The sequence below is a fragment of the Neolamprologus brichardi genome, chromosome 15 (genome assembly GCF_056152115.1).
Source record: "Neolamprologus brichardi isolate AB-2024 chromosome 15, ASM5615211v1, whole genome shotgun sequence".
NCBI lineage: Eukaryota > Metazoa > Chordata > Actinopteri > Cichliformes > Cichlidae > Neolamprologus > Neolamprologus brichardi.
The window spans coordinates 3,763,417-3,784,820 of record NC_142118.1 but is presented as its reverse complement, the minus strand read 5'-3'; the positions used below and the strand labels follow the sequence as shown (position 1 = coordinate 3,784,820).

Sequence of the window (21,404 nt, the reverse complement as noted above, 5' to 3'; positions counted from 1 at the left end):
AGCTGCTGCCACTTCATGGTGAAAATTTTTAAATGTCTTTTATTGTTCTACCCGAACACCTGGAGCTTTAAAGTAAAGCTACACACTGCAGTCACTTTCAAAATTGACATAATGTTTTATACTTAAACATCACTCTTACCGACACATTTTTCTGCAAGTTCATCTAAAAATGGCTCAGACAATTTGGGATTCCAGTCCCGTGTGTGGATCTCCAAAATGTGCTTTCTGGCCTGAAGAGAGAGTAGTGAATAGGGGAAAAAAACCCAGATAAATAAAACACAAGGAGCAAAAACATGAGGTAAGAAACCCAGAAAAACACACCATAAATACACCTATTAAATGTAAGCACCCTTCACCCTATCTAGAACTGACAACATAATGAGAAAGATCAAAACAGAGCCAAGTGTGTGAATGAGTTCAGCTGAAACGTTTGCCAAAGCTACACCCTACAATTCACTGCAACATCTCCACAGGACTCCGCTTTGATGATCGGGCAATGAGAACAAAGTGGTTTTTATCGTGAATAAAGTGCAAGAGTTTTCATCGTGTTTCATCATATCTACCTTTCTATTCAACTGGCATCATTGAGATGGATTTCATGAAGCCGTCTAGCTTAGGCAACACCGGAACAGAACTAAAACATGTAAAAAGACTCGCTTTTGCATAAGAGAGAGTGTTTTTTTCCCATCCTCTAATCATTCAGAGCTTAGTGAGAACCCACCACTGGCTTGCAGATTAGCCTTTGATTACCAGTGATCCTACTGTGTGGACAAACGATGCAAGGCGACCCATTACACAGACTCGATGGGGAGGAGTCACCTGCACTGTTCTGGTCATCTGATTCACTGTCACTTTTACTCACACGCAACATTGTTTTACGCTTCTTCTAAGAGCTAAATAAAGCAATTACGTATGGGAAAAAAATTAAACTTCTAAGACTGAATTTTAATTTTCTAGAAAGCTAATGAGCATCTGCTTTGCCACATGCTTAACTCAAAACATCAAACACTGAGGATGAAGAGAAAAAAAAAAGGAGATTTTTAATAGCCAGCGGGCTGTGTGTACTAATTTTGTCACAGGACTTATGAGTAAGAGACTAATTGTGTTTGCATTATTTTCGATCTCCAGCTGGGTGTCATAGAAACAACTGTGCGCACACTTCCACTGTATACAGTATTGATGTTTCTTACCTTCTTATCGGGCAGGCTGAACAGAAACTCCCGGTCAAAGCGTCCAGGCCTCCTGAGTGCCGGGTCGATAGAGTCAAGTCTGTTTGTAGCACCAATGACCACTATCTCCCCTCGACTGTCCAAGCCGTCCATCAAGGCCAGCAAAGTTGATACAATAGAACTGCACAGAGAAAAGGAGGCAATTACAAAAGCTGCCAGACAGTTATAGAACAACAAATTCAATTTTGTACATGCATGGCTCTAAAACATTATACGCAAACACAAACCTTCATGCAAGAGCCAAATACTGTTTGAATCAATACTGATACGGGTCATGAGTTAGTACAACCTAAATTAACAAGGCTTTATTTTTGCAAATGGTACAAAGATTTGGTCCATTAAACAGCCATACGGAATAAAATAGTGTGGTGCAAAGAGCAACTGTGCTTGTGCTCTGTTGACTAAAGCGTGGCAGCATGGATGAAAAAAGAGAGCATACACACTCTTCACGTTTTGGAATAAACTGTGGTTTAAATGGCACTCTTCACAGTTACAAATATTTAATTTTCTAGCAGGCAATTGTTTAAGCAAAGCTCAACTTCAAACTGTGTTTACGTAAAAGGCCTCTTAACCCACGCACAGTTCAGATTCAGTGGTTTAAATCAGAAGTGAAGGGCTCCTGATTTCCACTACTACTGTGACCGAGGCTCAAATGAAACTCAAATTGTGTTGACGACAAGCAGGAAAATAGATATCCAGTAAATTTAATTTACAATCGGAGCTACAATGCCAGCAGTTTTAGCGAAACTGCGCCACCTATTGGTAGTTAAAAAGACAGCAGTTTGGAACTGCACATGCAGAGACATGCCACTGCTGCTAATGTGCAGCAGTGTTGTATAGGTTAGGCATTTTACATTTACATGAAGCAGCTGTGCATCTTTGAAAATGACAGTCACAATCACATTGGCCTTACCTGTGTATCTGGTCTTGCTTGCTGGAGCGAACAGGAGCCAAACCATCAATCTCATCGAAAAAAATTATGGATGGCCTCATAAGGTAAGCCTGGTCAAAAGCACACACAGGACCAAAGTCAAGCTTACTTAACTCAATATATGATTACACTCCTTAGCTTTACCTGTGTTTAAGTACAAAGCACTAGAAGAACTGAAAACATGCCATCAGAAACAATTGTTTACATGGATTATTGGCCAAAAAATGTCTTCCACCTCATCAGAGTGCTGTTGCAGTGGTTTACCTGGTCAAAGAGCAGGCGTAGCTGCCGTTCTGATTCACCAACCCACTTGCTGAGGCAGTCGGCTCCTTTCCTCATGAAGAAGGAAACCTTCCTGTCACCATGACTGCACTCATTGGCAAGAGCTCGTGCAACCAGGGTCTTTCCTGTGCCTGGTGGGCCATAGAACAAACACCCTCTAAAAAAGAACAAGGAGAGAATAGGACCTTAGTTTATGTGATAATTAAAGCTCACCACTTTAGATTCATCTCTAAAATGACTACATAACGGAAATTTTCACCCTGTGGTTGATCAATATTTGATGTTAATAGTACTTCAAGCTGTAAATTGTTGGGATAACTCAATTTTATGCTCCCTTAACCAACTACAAATAGTGCTTACACTTCTTTTATCGTGCACAAAAGGCATGAATATAATGTCATCATTACAGTAATGATCCCATTTTTTCCCCGAGAAAACACAGCATAAATTGGACCTGAATAACCTTACATTCTTCCAGTACGTTCTCACCTGGGAGGCTGAATCTTGAACTTCTCAAAGATCTCAGGATACAGCAGAGGGAATACCACCATTTCCTTTAGTGACTGTATGTGATTACTAAGACCACCCACATTGTCAAATCTTACCTAGGGAGAAGACAAACACAACCGCAGACATATTTTAAGTCAGTTTATCCAATGTCGGAAGCAAGCGCTGTACCTCTCTTCCTGATTTTAAGCCACCTTTCTTCTAGTGGGCTCTTTCTTGCAAACAAAAGATTTGAAAATCACATGGTGGAGTTTCTGTGCTCAGAGATGGAGCTGAACAAATGAAGGATATCCCTCCTCCCTGACATCATACAGACCCAAGAGTAGAAAAAGAAAATTGTATGGGACATTTATAGACCTTTTCCACTAGTATTTACTCGGATCAACTGGGAATGGCTCGACTCGGTTTTTAGGGTTTTCCATTAGGTGATAGTATCCAGGTAGGTATTTTAGTACCTACTCAGCCAGGTTTCCAAGCAATCTGAGGCAATCCAAAAATGAGACGTCAACAGCCTGCATTCTACTGATTGGTTAGTCAGTGGCATCACTCGATGAGTCATGAGAGCATCTCCTTCACAAAAATCTAAAGCCCCATTATTGAGGGAAATGCCTAAAGGAAAACAACACTGTGGTCCCCAAGTCTGACAAAAACCCACACCGAGCAGCGGGTATACCATCATCTCAACGCCCTCCATTCGCATTACATACAAATGACGTCAGAGGACTTTCGGGACACGGCTGTAACGACCGCACACACATTTTGTGATGTTTAATTGTAATGGAAAACAACCGAAAAGAGTCGAGTCACGTTTAGTCCAGTAGATGCAAGTGGAAAAGGGCTATTAGAGCAGCCTGAAGTACATTCTAAATGTGTCCATACACTGAACTCTTTAATGGAAATTTTGGCTATGTTTAATATGACAATCCACCACTTTAAATAAGGAAAAGCATAACAGGTCACATTTTAATTCAGAAAATTTCTTTTTTATGTATTAATAATTGACAGTTCCAAAACTAAACAGTGGGTCGTTCAGTTTTGTCTAATAATTTTGATGAACCCAAGTATTCAGGCTAAGCTGTGTTCTATTATTGTTTTGGAACTTGGGAGTATTTTCACTCACTGAAGGGTCAAGGTTCATTGGATCCACATCAGCCAAGCTTGCACCCACTTTAACTCGATCACGCAGCACCCCACTAGCCAGGTCTTCAGCCGTCAGATTCATGGGCAAGCACCTGTCGCAACAAATTCAAGTGAAATAAGTGAGTACAACCGAGTAGTTAAAAACACCGAGGGAAGAAGAAAGAAGGCAGCAGCCAGCACCTGTTCCTGGCCCGAGTCATGCTCTTGCTTTTTCTGCGCTCAAAGCGTTCTTCATCAGAAGATGAGGTGGTGTCACTGCTGTGAATGGCGTGTTTCTTCACTCTGGAGAGCCGTGACAAATCAAGAGTCAGAATTGTATCACTTTGCACTGACGTTCCTTTTTTTTCCCCTCATGAGCACATTACTCGTACTAGTGAAAAGCTACTTGTGAAAAAGACAGTAATATGTTGAGCACCAGATTTGGGCTTTTCACAGTTTGCCCACCTTATATGGCTTCTCCTCGCTGGGGATCTGTGGGTGTCAAAAAGTGAGGGGTTGCTCTGTTTTCTGTTCACTGGCTCTGAAAGAAGGGAAACAGGGTATAAGGGTATAATTTCCACTTACTGTGATTTTTTTTCTGTTTAAAACACATTTGAAACCAATTTAGAAGCTTGAAGAATAATACAGAAAATATATATATTTACCAATAGGCGGTGCTTCATATCTCTGCACTGTCTTACGCTGCCGCAGATTGTACGGTCTGTCATTTTCCTCCCCTGCCTCCTCTGCTTCATCTCCTTCATCATCGTCATCATCATCCTCTGCATCTTCCTCCTCTTCCTCACCATGAGATTCTGAAAGCCAGAAGCATCATCTTAAAATTTGAGAATACTGAGTTTTTTAAATATTATATAGTACACTAAACAATCAAAAATGTTTATGATTAATTCGGTTTAAGACGAGGTACTTCATAACGACTTCATGATCTCTTGCTTGCTTCACTGATTCGTAAGCAGAACATTAATAGGAAACTGACCTTCAGTTCCTTCCTCCTCTTCCTCCTCCTGCTCTGTTTTGCCCATGACTTTGTGATGCGCAGGCATGTTGAAAGTACTCCTGCGCATGGATTTCCTGCGTTTCACCCGTGAATACATGTCCATGTTTTCCTAAAAGAGAAGAGCCTTAATGCCAACACTTGCATTCACCTTGCATCATCAGGCAGTGGTACTTTTCAAACCCTGGTTTGTGTGGCGCTCCACTGCTTCACTCACCTCCTCGGTTTCTCCGGTCCACATGCGAAGTCGCTCCACCTCACGATTCTGCCTGATGCTGCTGATGTTGTCCATCTCCTGAAGAACAGCCTCCGCGGTGCTGCACACACGTAAACCAACACAGAATGAGAAACAAGATAACAACTTTGAAAAGTGTTCTCTTCTCAGAGTACAGAATCTCAAAAATGTTTTTCTCTCTACTCGTGTTTCATCTTAAACCCTGAACCAATAAACACTGTGACAACTTACAACACACAGCATACAAATACTATTTAATAAGGAATATTTTTTTAGGATCCACTTTCATGTTCCAAAATGAATGTGTTTTCAAATGAACCGGTTAACCACATTTCCAGCTCATTCTCTGTTCAAAGCACTGTTGCAAAGAAACATGTCAACAGTATGACTGCCGGAAGCTACCTGTTGACCAGCTGGTCAAACAGCAGGCTCTGATTGAGGTGTTCAAATTGGCTCTTCTTCACCCGACAGCTCCTCTTCAGCTCCACATGGCCATTCATATGAGAGTGATCTCCCCCTCCGCTGTCCTCATTCCGGTGACTCATATGGGCTGCAGCACAGACAGAAGATTCAATTAAAATTGGTATTTTTTTAATCATATGCTCCCCAGATGATTGTTATTTAAACAGGGATAAACTGGGGGAAATACTTTACCGTGCCCATTTTGCATGATGCGAGACGACAGTCTGTAAAACAGAACAACAAAGAGAAAATAATTCCGACAGCTGCACAAAAGATGGCAATCGCACATATTACTGCTTAGGAGCTTAGGATGAAGTGTTTCTGATCACAATGCACAACAAGGCTACAAGATTAAACCAAAAATCATTATCAGAATTATTTTAGTTGATAACTGTGACCTGGATTTTTTGAACATTTGAATTTCCATGAAGAAGAAAAAAACAAAAAACAGGTAGAGCTAGTGGGTGAAGCGGGTAAAGAGTGCAGCTACCAGTCTGCCTTTAATGGGGAGCCTCAAGGTGCAGTGAACTTGTGTGCCTTGTGAGACCTGCAAGCTAGCCCTGGGCTAGGTGGCCAAAGGAAAGACCCTCAAATATGACGCCAACTTCTAATAATCCATCCCCAAGTTCACCCATGGAAACCTTATAAGTTTTTATTCCTCTTAACAGGTCTATGCAGGCTCTCTTTTGGTCATCTCAGCTAGAGCTGAACTAAACAGCAAGTGAGTCTGAGCTTTTATGGAAGGGTAAAGAAAATGTATGGTTGACAATAGCAGGAAAAAGTATTAAAAAAAAAAATATATATATATATATATATATATATACAAAGAAATAACTCTTAAAAAGAAAATAAACAAAGAAAACTGCATTTTAAAAAATTAGGCAAACGTAATGCAAAAAGAAGTAACTGTTTTATCCAGATAATCTTGTCTTCATAACTGTTAGAAGCCAAGATCATAACTGATCATAATTTCAAATTTGGTTAATCACACAGCACTAAAACATGACATGTAACAATGCAACTCTGGTTTCACTGCCAGAGCCACAAAACATCCATCTTGACCAACTCTGGCTTAATTAAATTTACGTGTGTAAAAAAACTAGGCCAAGAGCTGACCTTGTGCAGTAGGTAGGAATGCCCCAGCTGACCCTCTGGCCCTTAGTCTGAGGGGACGGGGAGGTATCACTGGAGCTTGGCTCAGAAGCAGTCTGCCGCCGTGTGCGCTTGGAAGGCGGTGCAAACCGTGGACTGCTGGGACTGCTCGCATCACTGCTGGGTTCCTTCTGTTGGACAAACACACACATAACACCAGAACTTAGGGGAGTGAAGGCAAAACTGTGACACACAATCAGAAAAAACAAGGAAAGGAAAAAAAGAGGATAACAAATACAGAGAGAATGTTTCACAAATATCTGCATACAAAGTCTCTTTGAATATTAAGTAAAAATATATTTCATGGGGCGGGAAAAAAAAAAATCGAGGACACAAGAGAACAAGATCGGAGAGCGTCAAATCCAGAATAGAGGACTGTCATGAAACAAGACGCCCTGAACCCACTTCCTCAATGTACCCTGTGAATCTCAGCACAGCACCAACCAGACATATGCCCTTGATGCTCATGCCCTTCACAGCCTAACTTCCTCGCTGATATGTGAGCATATCTCACTGTTGTCATAGGCAACTGTCTGCAGTGCTGACAGAGGGGTTTGTCTGACTGGGTGGATAGATGGATGCAGACAGACTGTAAAATGCAGGATGTACCAGGAGTGAAGAAATGCATGGAGGCAGCCCAAGAGGTGCACCGTGAAATCATTTCCACATGTGAATCACTCTGCAAACACTGTCACAGCAGGACAGTCGGTTCTGACAAGTTCTGACAAGGTCAACAAGTAGCTAACAGAGTAAAATGGCTGGTTGCATGGAGTACAACACTACACTGACTTCTTGTGATATGGCAATGTAAATAAAAGATGGGAAAGTTAAAACTCTGTTACAAAGAGTGCAGTTCTACACTCACACAGTGCAATATAGGGTGCTATCGATTGGTCTGGACCGGAGCTACGTATTTCATGAATCATGACCCACAATTCTGCAACGTACCACCACTCGTCCAACAAACCACTAAAACTCAGGAATGCGCTAACAGCAACCAACAGATATTTCCCATTGATAAAATGATTTCTTTGTCCGTGTTAAGTGCCTTAATAATCGTAAATATTACGGAAATACAGATCTTCCTGTCTTGCATAATCACAATGTTTACATTTTGAAACAAAGCCTGTCAGGCAGCTTGTAGGTCGGGCGATCGGGAGTAAAATCTAAAGCTCATTTATCAAATCATTCTTTCGAAGAACACATGGGAATATTTAACTCCACGAGTGTGTTTTAAACGGACAGTCTAAAAACCAACTTGCCCATGGGTCTTTGGGTCATTTATAACTCAAAGTTCACCAAGTTCAGACTTGCTAAATACGGACCCGAGCCAGCCAACTGTTGTGGACCTGGGACTCCCTTCCCCCCACTGTAAGCTAGCTGCTAGGCTAACTGTAACCTACAATGCTAGCTTAACTATCGCTTTCTCCCTTCATATGTGAGATAATAAGTAAGCTGACACTTCGAGGATAGCGACACATAGTAGTGCCAACAACCTCGAGTCAAAATCCCAACTGTCTTTATTGGGTGGGCTAATTAATGGTGAAAACAGTGGAACAAGTCAGCCGGTTAAAATTGCCAAAAACAAAGGGAACTCAAGTTGAAGCTATAGCCAGTTCATATCGCTAGCTTGTAATCTGACAGCTGTACAATCCGTTCAGTGCGAAGGATACGCAAACGACTAGCCACATTCATGTCTTGCACTGTGTATCTGCGTGACTGTGTTGGTGTCAGTGTCGATACTGCTCGTATTTTGCTGTGAATAATACATTATGTGGAGCACCTTGAGGCCAAGGCTAGCAGCCAGCTAGCCAAACTAGCCAGCCAGCTAGCTCGCCGGTAAAGAAAAGAAACCGGCTTACATGTTCCTCAGAGTTTCGCTCGTTTCTCGACGACGACCTAGTCCTCGACGAGATGAATGGACCGCTCCTAGTCCGTGAGCTTTTCCTTGTGTTCACCATGTTTTTTTTTCTTTTGTCTGCCCCTTACTGAATCTCTCTAACCGGCTCTAAACACTGCCTCAGTGAGAGCAGGATCGAGTTCGAGGCGCCATCTCTCTCTCTCTCTCTGTCTACCTCTCTATTTCCCCGCCTCTCTCTCCCTCTCTCTCCGTGTGTGGTGGTTCTAAGTCTGTTTGGCAGGTGCATTCATTTCTGCTGACTGGATTACCACCAAAAGACCTACTATCTTTGTTATTACATGGATACTTTATATCACAAAGGCAGTAATTCTTAATGCAGATATGTTACTATGGGTAAGTACTTGTATTGTACACTGGGGACAGTCAGTTAATCAGCTAAGTACTATTAAAGCACGACAAGTCACCAAATGAATAACAAAAGGTGGTACACTTGATGCCAGCAGGAAAACAGATGGAAGTGGGCAGCCTGCACTTTATCATACAAACTGTCTGCAGTTATTTTTCCAGGATGCCCAGTATGTGCAGCAATTCACTCTTTGTCTTAATCAAAAAATATATATATTAAAACATCAACAAATGTAAAAGGTCTGTGAATGATAAAAATATTTAGATTTGCCCTGTAAAGCTGCAATCGGAATCTTTAAAACTCAAATAATCACACAAGCTATTATTACTACAACCTAAAAAAAACTGTTTGTGTGTGCAAGACAGGGCTGAATTGTATTGACTATCAAATTTTGAATTCTTTGTGACCTCCAAATGTAGTAGAAGAGGCTGAATTAATAATAATCTCTTCTCACTTTGATGCTTTTAGCCTTGCTCCTTTCACTGCACTCCCTGTCATTTTATCCCCACAAGTAAAAATGACTGTTTGTGTGTTTTCTGTTCTATTTCTGGCTCGAGTAAAGATGCAACTGTGCTAGCCATCTGTTTTGTTTTTTCCTTCTTTTTTTCTCTTTTTTGGTTCAAGCAATGGTTTCTAAAAATCAATGTCAAAATGTTGTTGTTTTTTTCTTAAGAACCTTGTGCCATAAAATATTCCCATTTGATTTCTCAAATAAATATTTTTTATACAAATGTAAGAAAATCTAAACCTTTTACATGGGAACAGGAATCTGTTTTCATTTTCATTGTACCCTGTTCTGAGCATAAGTGGGCAATGCACTCCAGCCAGGCTGTCGATTTCAAATGAAGTGAACTAGACGATTCATTCACATGTCCAGTTCATTATCTCGCCATCGAAATATTGGTTAGATGATTGAAAAATGAAATTTCTTTACCTGTGCTTATATGTTCTCATAGAGTTTAATAGAAGGTATGGGAATGCAGAAAAGGTCAAGGGTCACTGAAATTATTCTCCGCTGATCCCAACTCTCTGTACACTGATAATCAGGTGGTTCTTAACACACTCAAAATCTGGTTTCAGTTTAGACGTCACTTTAATTTTGTAATGCCGTCTTCCTCGGGTCCTCTAAGCGACAACCATTTGTTTCCCCCTTCACTTTTGGACTCAACATTCTCAGTGTGGTGTGACAAGGGTATAAAACAGTTCAAACATTTATATGTGGATGGTGTTTTTGATAGTTTTCCCAACTTGTCTTCTCGTTATAATCTCCCTATTACCCATTTGTTTCGCTATTTTCAAATTCGAAATTTTGTTGCCAAGTGTTTCCCAAATTTCCCCTCTTTACCTCCAGAACAGCAGTGGGAAACTACGTTATCATTTATTCCTCATCACAGAGGAACCATTTCGAAACTCTATGATGCTATTCTGTCTTTTAGTAACCACTCTAATGTTAAGCCTAAGTGTACGTGGGAAGGAGAACTAGGAATTCGAATACATGAGGAGTCTTGGGAACAGGCTATAGCGAGGGTACGATCTTCCACCTCCTGTGCTCGTCTTGGACTTATTCAATTTAAGGTCATACACAGGGTGCATTTCTCTAAGTCTAGACTTTCTGAATTGTATCCAGAAGTGGAAAATAAATGTGATAAATGCCATGGTTCTCCTTGTCACCTTAGCCACATGTTTTTTCTATGTCCTGATCTACAAGGTTTCTGGACAGGGTATTTTGCTATTATGTCAACTGTTCTTGGGGTAACTCTTCGTCCTTGTCCTCTGATTGCTGTATTTGGGATTCCTGTTCGCTCACTTACACTTGATTCCACACAAAAGGATATTATAGCTTTCACATCCCTATTAGCGAGACGTCTAATATTGTTGCATTGAAAGTCTGTTAAGTATCCTACTATTACCCGGTGGCTTAGAGATGTCATGTTTTTTTTAAAACTTGAAAAAATTAAATATACGTTGAGAGGTTGCACAGCCAAATTTTTTCACAAGTGGCAACCCTTTATCTCTTATTTTGCTAGTCTAGAGGTATTGCCTGTTTAAATGTACTTCTGTTACTGTTATATTCCTCTAATATGTTTGATGGTTGTAGTAGGGTTAGTTAGGGTTAAAATAAAAAGATCTTTTATAAAATTATATTTGATGTGTTGTATTGTAGTATTGTTTGTATTGGCTACAATGTGCAACATAATGACATCATAATATATCATGCATTATTCAAGTTTTGCGTCACAATAACAAATAGGCAACAATTTAAATGTTATTGTTGTACAGTGAAAGTGGTGTCATGCACGTGAAAGGTAATTTAAGTGTATAGCTGCTACAAATGGGTCATTAAAACCTGTTGAGAGGTGGTTGTTAGGGAACATAATATGTGATATAGATGAGAACCTTGAGGGGCCCAAAGCTATACCCCTACAGGAAGCAATTCACAGCGATTTGGCAACTACAGACCACAGAAAGTGATTTACATTCAGGCATTTGAAGCAACTACAAGTAAAATAACCAGTGATGTTGTATAGAGGGCTGGATCCAAGACAAATTTTTCTAAACTTCCAAATGAGCGACTGAAACTACTGAGTGCGGGATGTCGCTGATTAACGTAGTAAATATATCGTAATAAATGTATTGGAGTTTCAGTGAGGCAGTCAGAGCCTAGAATGTCCATAAGCAATCACCTGTCAGCTTCAAAGCAATGTGATCACATCCAGATCACATCCAGTGTGGAATATGTACCTGTGTGCCAGGTTTGGTTGCTCTGTTCCTCAGTTAAAACAACCAAAAAGAGATTTTGTGCGTTTCAGTAAGATAGCTTTTTAAAATTGTTATTTGTTTTTTGTTTTTTTACTGATTTATTTACCTGTTCATTTATATTTTTGGTAGTTTTGGTCCTTGGGGCGTATGAGAAGCAAGCAGAGGAATGTACCAGAAAACTATATTAAATTATTTTTGTCTGTGTTTGTTTGCCTGCGTGTTTATTAGTGAGTCATTAATTATTTGTTTTGTATTTTGGCCCATAGAGTTGAGCCATATGAGACATCTTACCTCTAAATAGAAACAAACGCACACAAGTTTGGATCCAGTGGGCTTTCCATGCCATCTAATACTGTATCGTGAGTTTCAGCTGGGAGAGAAGATCTGCTGAGTTCAGCACAGAAGAGTGTACAACCGCGACATCGGGAGTGGATTTACGGCACTGTTACGTCACATGTATTGCTCAGCAGAAGCGCCGCTACCCTGAAACTTATGGCTACAGATGTGTAGCCCTGGATTAACCGATTAAAACACGGACTGGTAATTCACTATTCGACCTTACCCTTTATGTGCGCATGCTAATGGGCATCTGTTGTGTTTATGATGACATATAATCCTCGTTTTTACGACCGGTGTTGGCTCTTGCGTGTGTGTTTTGCTCTTTGCGGGTCCATCGCTTTCTGCCGCCCACTTGCATAAATAACGATAAAGCTGCAGGCTGCTTGGCTGTCTGGCTATCTATCGATCACGTAATGCTTTATAAAAATGATCCGTTTTAAGTCATTTTTAAGCAGTTTTACTGCACACGTGTACATAATACGCCGCTAAGACAATAAAAGGTTACCTTCCAAAATATTGAACATCAACTACGCTTTTAAAACAGTGTGTGTGTGTGTGTGTGTGTGTGTGTGTGTGCTCGCTTGTTCCTTAGATGGGAAACATAGAAAGACATGAAAGAAACTGACACTGTGGAGAGTGAAAAAGATGAACACTGGTAAGTCATTCTCTTTGTTAAATCCACCTCTAGGCAAATGAAGTCCTGTAATTTAATTGATGCCGTGGATGTGAAATAATCTGAAAATAACTGGGTTGGACATAATAATAATAACATATTCTGGGGGTGTGTGAACTTGCTTTGCATGGTCTTGCACGTTAACGCTTGTGACTGTAGACTGAATTCAATAAGCATGATGAGTGAATACCTGCACTTTCTTCTCATAAAGGGTGGTCAGTGAGGACAATGAAGAGGAAGCTCCAATGAGTCGTAGTTTTTCTGTGGAAGACCTCCTCGATGAGGTGGAGAAGATCTGTTACGATGCCTCAGGGACTTCAAAGGTCAGAGACAAATTCACACTTGAGAGCCAGATCTCTGCAAATGTCCAGCCTTCATTTCTGAGCTTATAGACTAGTAATAACACAACATTTAAATAACGTATACACAGTACTATGCAAGAGTCTTAAGCCACACCTCATTTGTTTACATTTATGCTTCCGAGGAGCCAGACTCACTTGTCATTTTTTAAAATAGGTTTTCATCAGTAGTTCTCATTGGCTGCTTTTTCACTCATTTTCAGTCCAGTCCTTGTATCTGACTATTTTCACAGGATTGTTATTTTTGTTTGCTAAGCCACTTAATGCATTTAAGTAGAAAAAGGCATCAAACTTAAGGAGTGAAACCAGTGTTATGTCTATACTTGCCATTGTCACTACATTATGCTGCTATACATGCTATCATTATATTATGCTGCTATCCTGTATATATCGTACTTATTATTGTCTGAGTACTTCGGTTGTTTTATTGTACTTTTTATATTTTACATTTATATTTATTATTGCATTTTGCACCAAGGGAGTGGCACTCCAATTTCGTTGTACTTTGTACAATGACAATAAAGGCTATTCTATTCTATTCTATTCTAAATAATTGACAGCTTAGCAAAGAATCAATTTTTGCATCATTAAGGCAAAAACCGTCAATTTGTTCACATTTCTTTAGTTGAAACTATGAAAAATGCCAAAGATAACACCACAATACAGGTATAAATAGTATTTTTGCACCAGCAAGGTAATTCCTCTAGGACTATTAGCCCAAAATGTTAAAGTTTTGAGGAAACTGGATAAGTAAGGAATAAAAAAAAATCTGAAAGTAATGTCCTTGAGAAAAACCCGGGAGATGTCTCTATCCTTCAGCTGACCTATGTGCTGTTCATTGAAGCCTCATCAGAAATGGTCACAGTGTCTCAGGCTGTCAAGAAGCTATTGTTAAGGAAGGGAAACGGGGAGAGAAATGGAGGGGTCAGGAAAGAGGTAGAACAGTGAGTGTCTACAGCCATCTGTGAAACATATTGAAGACTGTCATGGTTTAGGACTGCATTTCAACCAGTGGTGAACAAAAGACAGCCAAAGAAGAGCTTTGAATGTCGTTAAAGAAGCCTGAAGAATAATTAAAGAAATGGCAAGAAAGCTGCATAAGAGAGTTCATGTGACACATATACTCAGTATACATCGATTCAATATAAAGCAGTTAAATGACATTTTGAAATAGCTAATGCTCCAATTTTACATTTTTAATGACATTGTCAGGCAGAATCATCTCTGCTGACATTCAAATGTGTGCCTATTAACCTCCTGTTGTTTACATTTTTTCTTAATTGCAAGTTATTATGGGATACATGTCCCAGTGGAGCATAAAAACAGTCTCATGTTCGCATCATAGCAATTTAAATAAAATGGTCATATCTAGCTAAGTGCCAGATCAAAGTATTCCATAAGTAACTTTCTAAGCTTCAAAGCCAAGAGCACAAACCGAGAGGACGTAACAAAGAATGTGTTTGGTTTAGACGACGGTGCTGCCTGACCAGATCATGCAGGAGAAGGACGCACTTGCCTGCAGGGAAATCACTGAACTATTACCTGTAGTTTTTCTGGCACGTGCCCAGACGAACCTCACAAAGCCTTTGTAATAGGGACCCGGCAGGCTAAACATTTGTTTAATTGCGTTGAAAATTGCATGCTCACATTCGCCTCCGGTGCGTGAGTGAAAATGGCGTAAGACTCTCCAAATGAGAATTCTCGCCGAGCTCTGTCAGGCAAATCTCAGTTGAAAACACAAGCACCAGGCTTCAGTGATCACAGGATATTTTGTTTACCCGTTCGTTGCCAGGATAAACAGTCCACAGTAAAAGTCCGACCTCCCGAGGTTAACAGCTGTGTGGCGACTTTATCTCTGAATCCTGTCAGGCCTATTTGATTGGGGGTTTTTTTTTGCTTTCGTTCCAGGTGGAGATGGTGGTGAGGCTGTGGAAGGACGGCTTCACTGTGAATGACGAGGACTTTCGCAGCTACTCCATTCCAGAGAATCAAGAGTTCCTGGATGCCATCAAAAGGGGGTGAGTCGACTGGCTGAAACAGGATAACCTTCCTGTTTTTACGATGTCTTCAGTTAGATTTTTGCTGCCTTACCACGAAGAAGGGCCATCAAATCCTAGGCTTTAATCATGGTTTTTAATTACTCTTGGTGGCTTAACGACCTCAAATAGTGTTCTCTCACTGATGAGAAGGGAGTGTTCAGACTAATAGTGTAATTCTTATTGTTCCTCGGGCAGTGGAAAGTTAATAGCAAGACGGTGTCATTTTTCTTATCATCTTAATATCTTTTTGAGTAATCTGTAACATAAATTTAACCCATTTCTCCTAATGAGAGCAAAGTCATACAGGAATTAAATATAAAACATATTTATTTATATTTTGTGCTCATTGTGGAGCAGATGTGCAATCAGTGTTAGGGAGAAATGTACGGTAAGGTGCAAACGTTTTTTTACATTTCGCATCCAAGGAGAAAGATTTTCTTGTCATTTTTAAAGTGTTCTTGAACAATAGTTCTCCAGGCTTTTCTTCATTCATTAGCTCTTTTTTCACTCATCTTCAGTCCAGTACCTGACCATGTAACACTCCCCACTGAACATGTCTGCTTCTATTAAAACTTTCCCAGTAGGGATGCAACGATACCAATTTTTTCAAACCGATACAATACCGATACTTGGATCTGAGCACTTGCCGATACAAAAAACGATACTTCTACCACACACACACACACAAATACAATTAATTGGAAGACAGGTTTTATTATATTCCCTGCCGATAAAAAATAAAATCTTAATAAAAATGACCACAAAAAAATTTCAAGTGAAAAATAAGCACTTCTGTTAAATTATTGCAGAGTCTCCACATTGTAATTTTACAAAATATCACTGAACTATTGGCACTGTCTCGAGCTTTCAGAATAATAAATAAACACTGTTTGGGATAAAATAAATACAAATTAGGTTTGCGAATAAAATAAACTTTTAAATTATTGCAGAGTGTCCATATTGTAAACAAACAAACAAAATAATTATTATTAAATAAATAATAAAATATAAAAAATTATAAAATAAATAAAATAATAATTGCCCCCCCTAGTGGCCAATCTAAAAAACTACAACAGAAATGACAAGCCACCCTCTGATTAATGAAATAAGTTGGTATCGGTTCATGGTATCGGTTAACTTTTACAAGTATGAGTACACACACATTTTACAGTATCGGCCCCGATACCCGATACCAGTATCGGTATCGGTGCGTCCCTATTTCCCAGCCAAGTACTCCAGTCCCTACTGTGACACGTGACGTTTCTCTGAAACACCTCATTTGTTCTTATTTTTAGTTGAATATGTGAAAAATCTCAATATTAACACCAACGAGGTGATTCCCAAAGATCTATTAGCCTAAAGCTTGGCATTGCTTTGCATGGTGTGCGGTCTGACCTTAAAGGTATTCAGGAAACTGGACAAGGGGAGGACAAAAAAAGAAGTTGCAGACGTTAAACTAATTCCCTTTTTTTCTAGCAAAATATAGAGGAATGAGTGATGGCTCTAGACTGCACTGGACTGTACTTTGTTAAAAGACTAACGCTACATAGATTCATTTCACAAACATACTACTAAAACAATCAGGACAGCTAAAAACACCAATTCAACTGAATTTATCTGTAAAATGTCCATCACAGCTGTTATGGTGCAAAAAGCAGAGTGCACTGTGGACAGGTTCCCTATGTCTCACATGCATAAACCAAAAACATAACATTATCACTGAGTGGGCACTAAGCAACATTTTACAACTGCTTTAACAAGTGTGTAGCAGCTGCTGCTGCTTGATGAATGCATTGTCTGGGCATGGCTCCACGGCAGTCATGACCCAAAGTTGTTTGTGGTGTCAGAAGTTAAGTCAATATCAAAATGCAAAATAAAAAAGAAGTTTTAATGAATTAGAGGTGGTCCATTTCTCCTCGACACCAGCCAAGTGTTTAATGAACATCAGTTCGAATAGCATTGACCCGTTCAGCTGAGACCGCCGGCGTGGGTTAATACTTTATTGATTTCAATCAGAGCCTGCAGTGTTAGATTGCTTTGAATAAATGCCAAATGAAGTTGTCTTTTTATTTTCTCTCTTTCTTTGTCTTTAGTTTAAATATGTTTAAATACCATATCTACCTCCATTATCAAACCTACTTGCCAGAGTTTAGTGATGATTTCTCAATTTCCTGAGTAGCCACCTCAATCCAACAGACAGCTCTCAATCAATCAACGGGAGCTCTTTTCATCATGGGCTAATGTCAAAATGTCAAAGGGCTAGATGAGGAATATTAAGTAGGCACTTGTCTGATTACTTTTGAACCCATTCATTTTGGGAACACTGATGCAGACCTACTTAAATTATATGTGCTGCACACATACATGAAGGAGGGACAGACTAAGCCTGAATGTAAGTCACATGTAGCATCTCTCCTTGGTTCGATTCACTGGTTTTGATCACTCCCCCATGATGAAATTAGCAGGGAAGATATTCTCCCTGCTGACCAAAGCCCGACACTTGAAGCTAGATAAAGCTCATTAGTGCAGCTCATTTGTCATATTGATTGATCTGACTGGACTCCAATCCGGATCTTTAATCTATCCCAGGGAGCTTCCGGCAGAGTGGGAGAGCAGGGCAGAAGAGGAGGAGCTGGAGATTAGCGTGGAAGATCTGACAGAGGAAAATTACGTTCCCAAGAAGAAGGCTTTTCATCCCTTCAGCGGTCGAGGATATAGACTTGGCAGGTGAGAGATTGTCGCTGTGGACGTCCTATTGTTTTTGTGTTTTGTGCAGTGTGAGCTCAAGATTTAAAGACCACCGTGCACCACTAGGTGTCCCTCTAAATCCAAATATCAAAAACCCCACAACCAAATCTGGCCCAGCAGACGAGTCTGCTTGTCAAGCTGAGCACCAAAACATTTTTGCACCATCACTGACACAAAGAGTCTGCAAACATTTTGCATAATTTTTTTTTCCTGGCGTCGCTGTGCATGGTGAACCTGGCGTGTGCACTTCTAAACTGGTGGTTAATCTGCTATTTATCTTCTGTCCATTCCCAGTGTGGCACCCAGAGTAGTAGCCAGGTCACCATCTGTGCACGAGGACGGAGAATCTCCTCCTATTCCCATGGTAACACTAGACCACGCCCTTCCCGTCACCTCCCTGCAGATCTGGTTGGCCGACGGCAGGAGACTGGTGCAGAGGTTTAACCTATCGCATCGGTACGTATCGCCAATACGCCACATCTCGATCTTCGGTTTGATCAAAGGACAAAAATAAGAGACAGAATCAGCAAATTAAAAAAGAGGAATCTTGACACTTTTCTGCTCCTGCTGCGCTGCGTGTAAATCCCATAATCTCAAGCAGGAAAAAGAAATGGTTGAAGGGATGAAAAAAAGATTTTTGTTTGCTCTAGCTTGGGAGGTGGGGGTTAGGATTACGTAATGCTCTGTTCTAGGCTGCTGGAGTTAAAGGCTGGAGGCATGCTGCATGTTACGTCCCCCTGCCCCACAGTGCATGGGGCAGCAGAAAACATAATCTGAGATGTAGCAACAGCGTGGATCTATAAAATCCCCTGAGAGGGATTGCGTAAGTCTGGTGCAGCTTTTATATAACAGGGTTAGTAAGCAAAGGATGGATGGAGAGGACTGAACCCTTCCAGCCTGCAGCGTGAGGACCAGGCCTTACATAGGATGGCTTCGTATACACTGGGGCCTCATTATTAATAATATATGATGGCACTAGTATAGTGCTTCATAGAGAAGTCACGTGTCACAGTAGGGACTGGAGTCCTTGGCTGGGAAAGTTTTAATAGGAGCAGACGTGTTCATTTCTGTATTTACGATGGCAGTTTGTTTGTTTTGTTTTTTTTTAATCTTCAGTCTTGATGTTTAATTTATTTATATTTTTTTCTCCTCCAGGATCGCTGATGTTCATGATTTCGTGTCACGCTGCCAGAGGAGCTGCCCACCGTTCGTCCTGACGACGTCTCTTCCTTTCCGAGAGCTCACCGACAAAGAATTAAGTCTGGAAGAAGCGGATTTGGCCAACGCTGTCATTGTACAGAGACCCCTGAACACACAGGCTCCATTTGGACACTCCTGACCAACACGAGCCCATAATTCACACAGCACGCTGCTTTTCCCCCTCACTGACTCATTCTCATCCTCCTGATAGCAATCTCAAGGTCCGCAGCACTCGCATTTGACAGTTGCTGTCTCCTTCTACTGTCCCCGTGTGGGATTAGCTCAAACTTTATTAACGATATAATCGCTTAGTTGCAAAAGGTGCTGTCTTTCCTCTGGAGGACAGCAGTTACCTGTCGTCAGACCTTCTTAAATCTGCTGAAAAACTATATAGGCTGTCGCCCATGCAGATGGTCCTCCATCTGTTTAATCTGCCACGTGTAAAACCTCCATCCGCCCCATCACACATGCAAAATCCCACCACCACCATCACCACCAAGCAAGTCTTCCCAAATTGTGATTTACCACCTTTTCTGCACAGTCAGCAGTATATATATATATATATATATATATACATATGTAAGGGGCTGAGGTTTTAAGTTTACAAACATGTGATTTTTATGTTTGCACAGTCATGTGATACAAAAGAAGTATTTATGTTTGCCTTGCTGTTTAATCTCTATCAGTTTTCTGTAGTGTTATCATTTTTCTTTCGGTCAAATGCATTGTTTTATTCGACCAAATCATTGGATGACATATCACATGTGATGTGTGATGTGATATGACAAAATAAAATGTTGAAAAATCCTTAAAATTTTGCATTTTTGTTGTTTTAACATTTAATAAATTGATCAAATTGAATTGGTGTTGTTTTAATATCATTTGTTTAGCTGTGCTTTCACTACTGATGACAGACACGCGATTATGGCTGGACTCTTAAGCACCGATGCTGCACCTTACTCCACATCTGTGCTGGCATTTACAGTCCTAATAGGGGATTTAGATTAGGGAGGGAGGGCTCACTGATGAGGAATGATGACATCACAGCGGTGCTTAAGACACTTAAGCGTACATCTGATGCTGATTCACGGAAAAACTGCCAGCAAACACAAACATTATTCAGACGGTTCTTTCTTGACTATTAAACCTTCTTTGTAAGTGACGTGTTTGGTTTTACGTGTGTGTCTGTGTGTGTGTGCTGTAGCCAAGCTCTCAGCACTGGCCTCATGATGAAGCCCAACACCATTATCCATCTTCAATATTTAAAGGCGGGTGAGGAGGGGGTGGGGGGAGTTGAGGAAGAGGAGCTCACATCCTCTGGATGGTCAAGGTCACATGAAGAAATCCGGCAGCAGAAATGTCTCTAAGCTGATCTGACTGTATGTTTAGGATTTCATACCTGAAGCTGCAGGCTGGGTGCATCGCTTGGTTGTGGGCTGGAGAGTTAAAACAGACCATATTTCCTTTGTGCTGCATATTTAATAAGGCAAAGCATGCAGGGAATTACTTTCCCTTCAACTCCCCACATTTCCTCTCAGAATGACCCTCTTTACTCGAGCAGCGGCAGACCTTTTCATTTCGTACATTCCTCTTCACGCATTATCGGAAACATACCCATTCTAATGCAGGTCATAAGCCCGACTTTGCTGCCGCGGTGCCTGCGCCATTGTCGGTAATGTGGTTTTCATAGAGAGGGTTTGCGTGCTTGGAATTTATGGAGAGGTCTTGGTTCAGGTAGCTGAGGTCTACATGACATGTTTGTTGTCATGCTTGAAGGAGAGGAGGATCGCTGAGAGTAAGCATCTGGGACCAAAACAGCTGCTTATGCTTAGTTGGAAATCTAAAGAGTGAAATCAAAGAGTGAAAAGGGCCTTTCCAGAGTTTGTCTAATTCCCCAAACCATACAAAAAGGCCTCCTTTTTTTTGGGGGGGTCCATCTTAAAGTGAATATATTATGCACAATTCCAGCTCCATATTTTTTTTTATCTTTGGACTCTACTAGAGTTATTTTTCATGATTCGCAGTTCTTTTTACCTTCTCTACCAGTCTCTCAGCTAGCTCACTGTCTAAAAGAAACAGGTTTAACA

The 21,404-nt window shown here is 40.6% G+C and overlaps 2 protein-coding genes across 3 annotated transcripts in view; one reads left to right on the top strand and one right to left on the bottom strand.

The window, feature by feature from the left end:
• atad2b (ATPase family AAA domain containing 2B) overlaps positions 1–9,012 on the bottom strand; it is a 71,272-nt gene extending 62,260 nt beyond the window's left edge. The window contains exons 1-15 of the mRNA XM_087851830.1: positions 8,795–9,012; positions 6,897–7,063; positions 5,973–6,004; positions 5,721–5,868; positions 5,301–5,400; positions 5,066–5,195; positions 4,734–4,883; positions 4,534–4,609; positions 4,270–4,371; positions 4,070–4,181; positions 2,932–3,047; positions 2,425–2,599; positions 2,143–2,231; positions 1,191–1,350; positions 140–230 (exon numbers count right to left, since the gene is read on the bottom strand). Coding sequence (XP_087707956.1) covers positions 140–230; positions 1,191–1,350; positions 2,143–2,231; positions 2,425–2,599; positions 2,932–3,047; positions 4,070–4,181; positions 4,270–4,371; positions 4,534–4,609; positions 4,734–4,883; positions 5,066–5,195; positions 5,301–5,400; positions 5,721–5,868; positions 5,973–6,004; positions 6,897–7,063; positions 8,795–8,893 — 1,747 coding nt within the window. The 5' untranslated portion in view covers positions 8,894–9,012. The remainder of the gene's footprint in view (positions 1–139; positions 231–1,190; positions 1,351–2,142; positions 2,232–2,424; positions 2,600–2,931; positions 3,048–4,069; positions 4,182–4,269; positions 4,372–4,533; positions 4,610–4,733; positions 4,884–5,065; positions 5,196–5,300; positions 5,401–5,720; positions 5,869–5,972; positions 6,005–6,896; positions 7,064–8,794) is intronic.
• A 3,390-nt stretch (positions 9,013–12,402) lies between these two features.
• On the top strand, positions 12,403–20,178 carry ubxn2a (UBX domain protein 2A). 2 transcript variants are annotated; one of them, XM_087852577.1, is made up of 7 exons: positions 12,403–12,499; positions 12,891–12,953; positions 13,183–13,294; positions 15,239–15,348; positions 17,959–18,096; positions 18,412–18,573; positions 19,273–20,178. In XM_087852577.1, exons 2-7 carry the CDS (start codon positions 12,910–12,912, stop codon positions 19,454–19,456), a joined length of 750 nt encoding a protein of 249 aa, XP_087708703.1. In that variant the 5' UTR covers positions 12,403–12,499; positions 12,891–12,909; the 3' UTR covers positions 19,457–20,178. The 2 variants fall into 2 exon arrangements, with proteins under 2 accessions (XP_087708703.1, XP_087708704.1); XM_087852578.1 differs by lacking the exon at positions 12,891–12,953.
• The last annotated feature ends 1,226 nt before the right edge of the window (positions 20,179–21,404 follow it).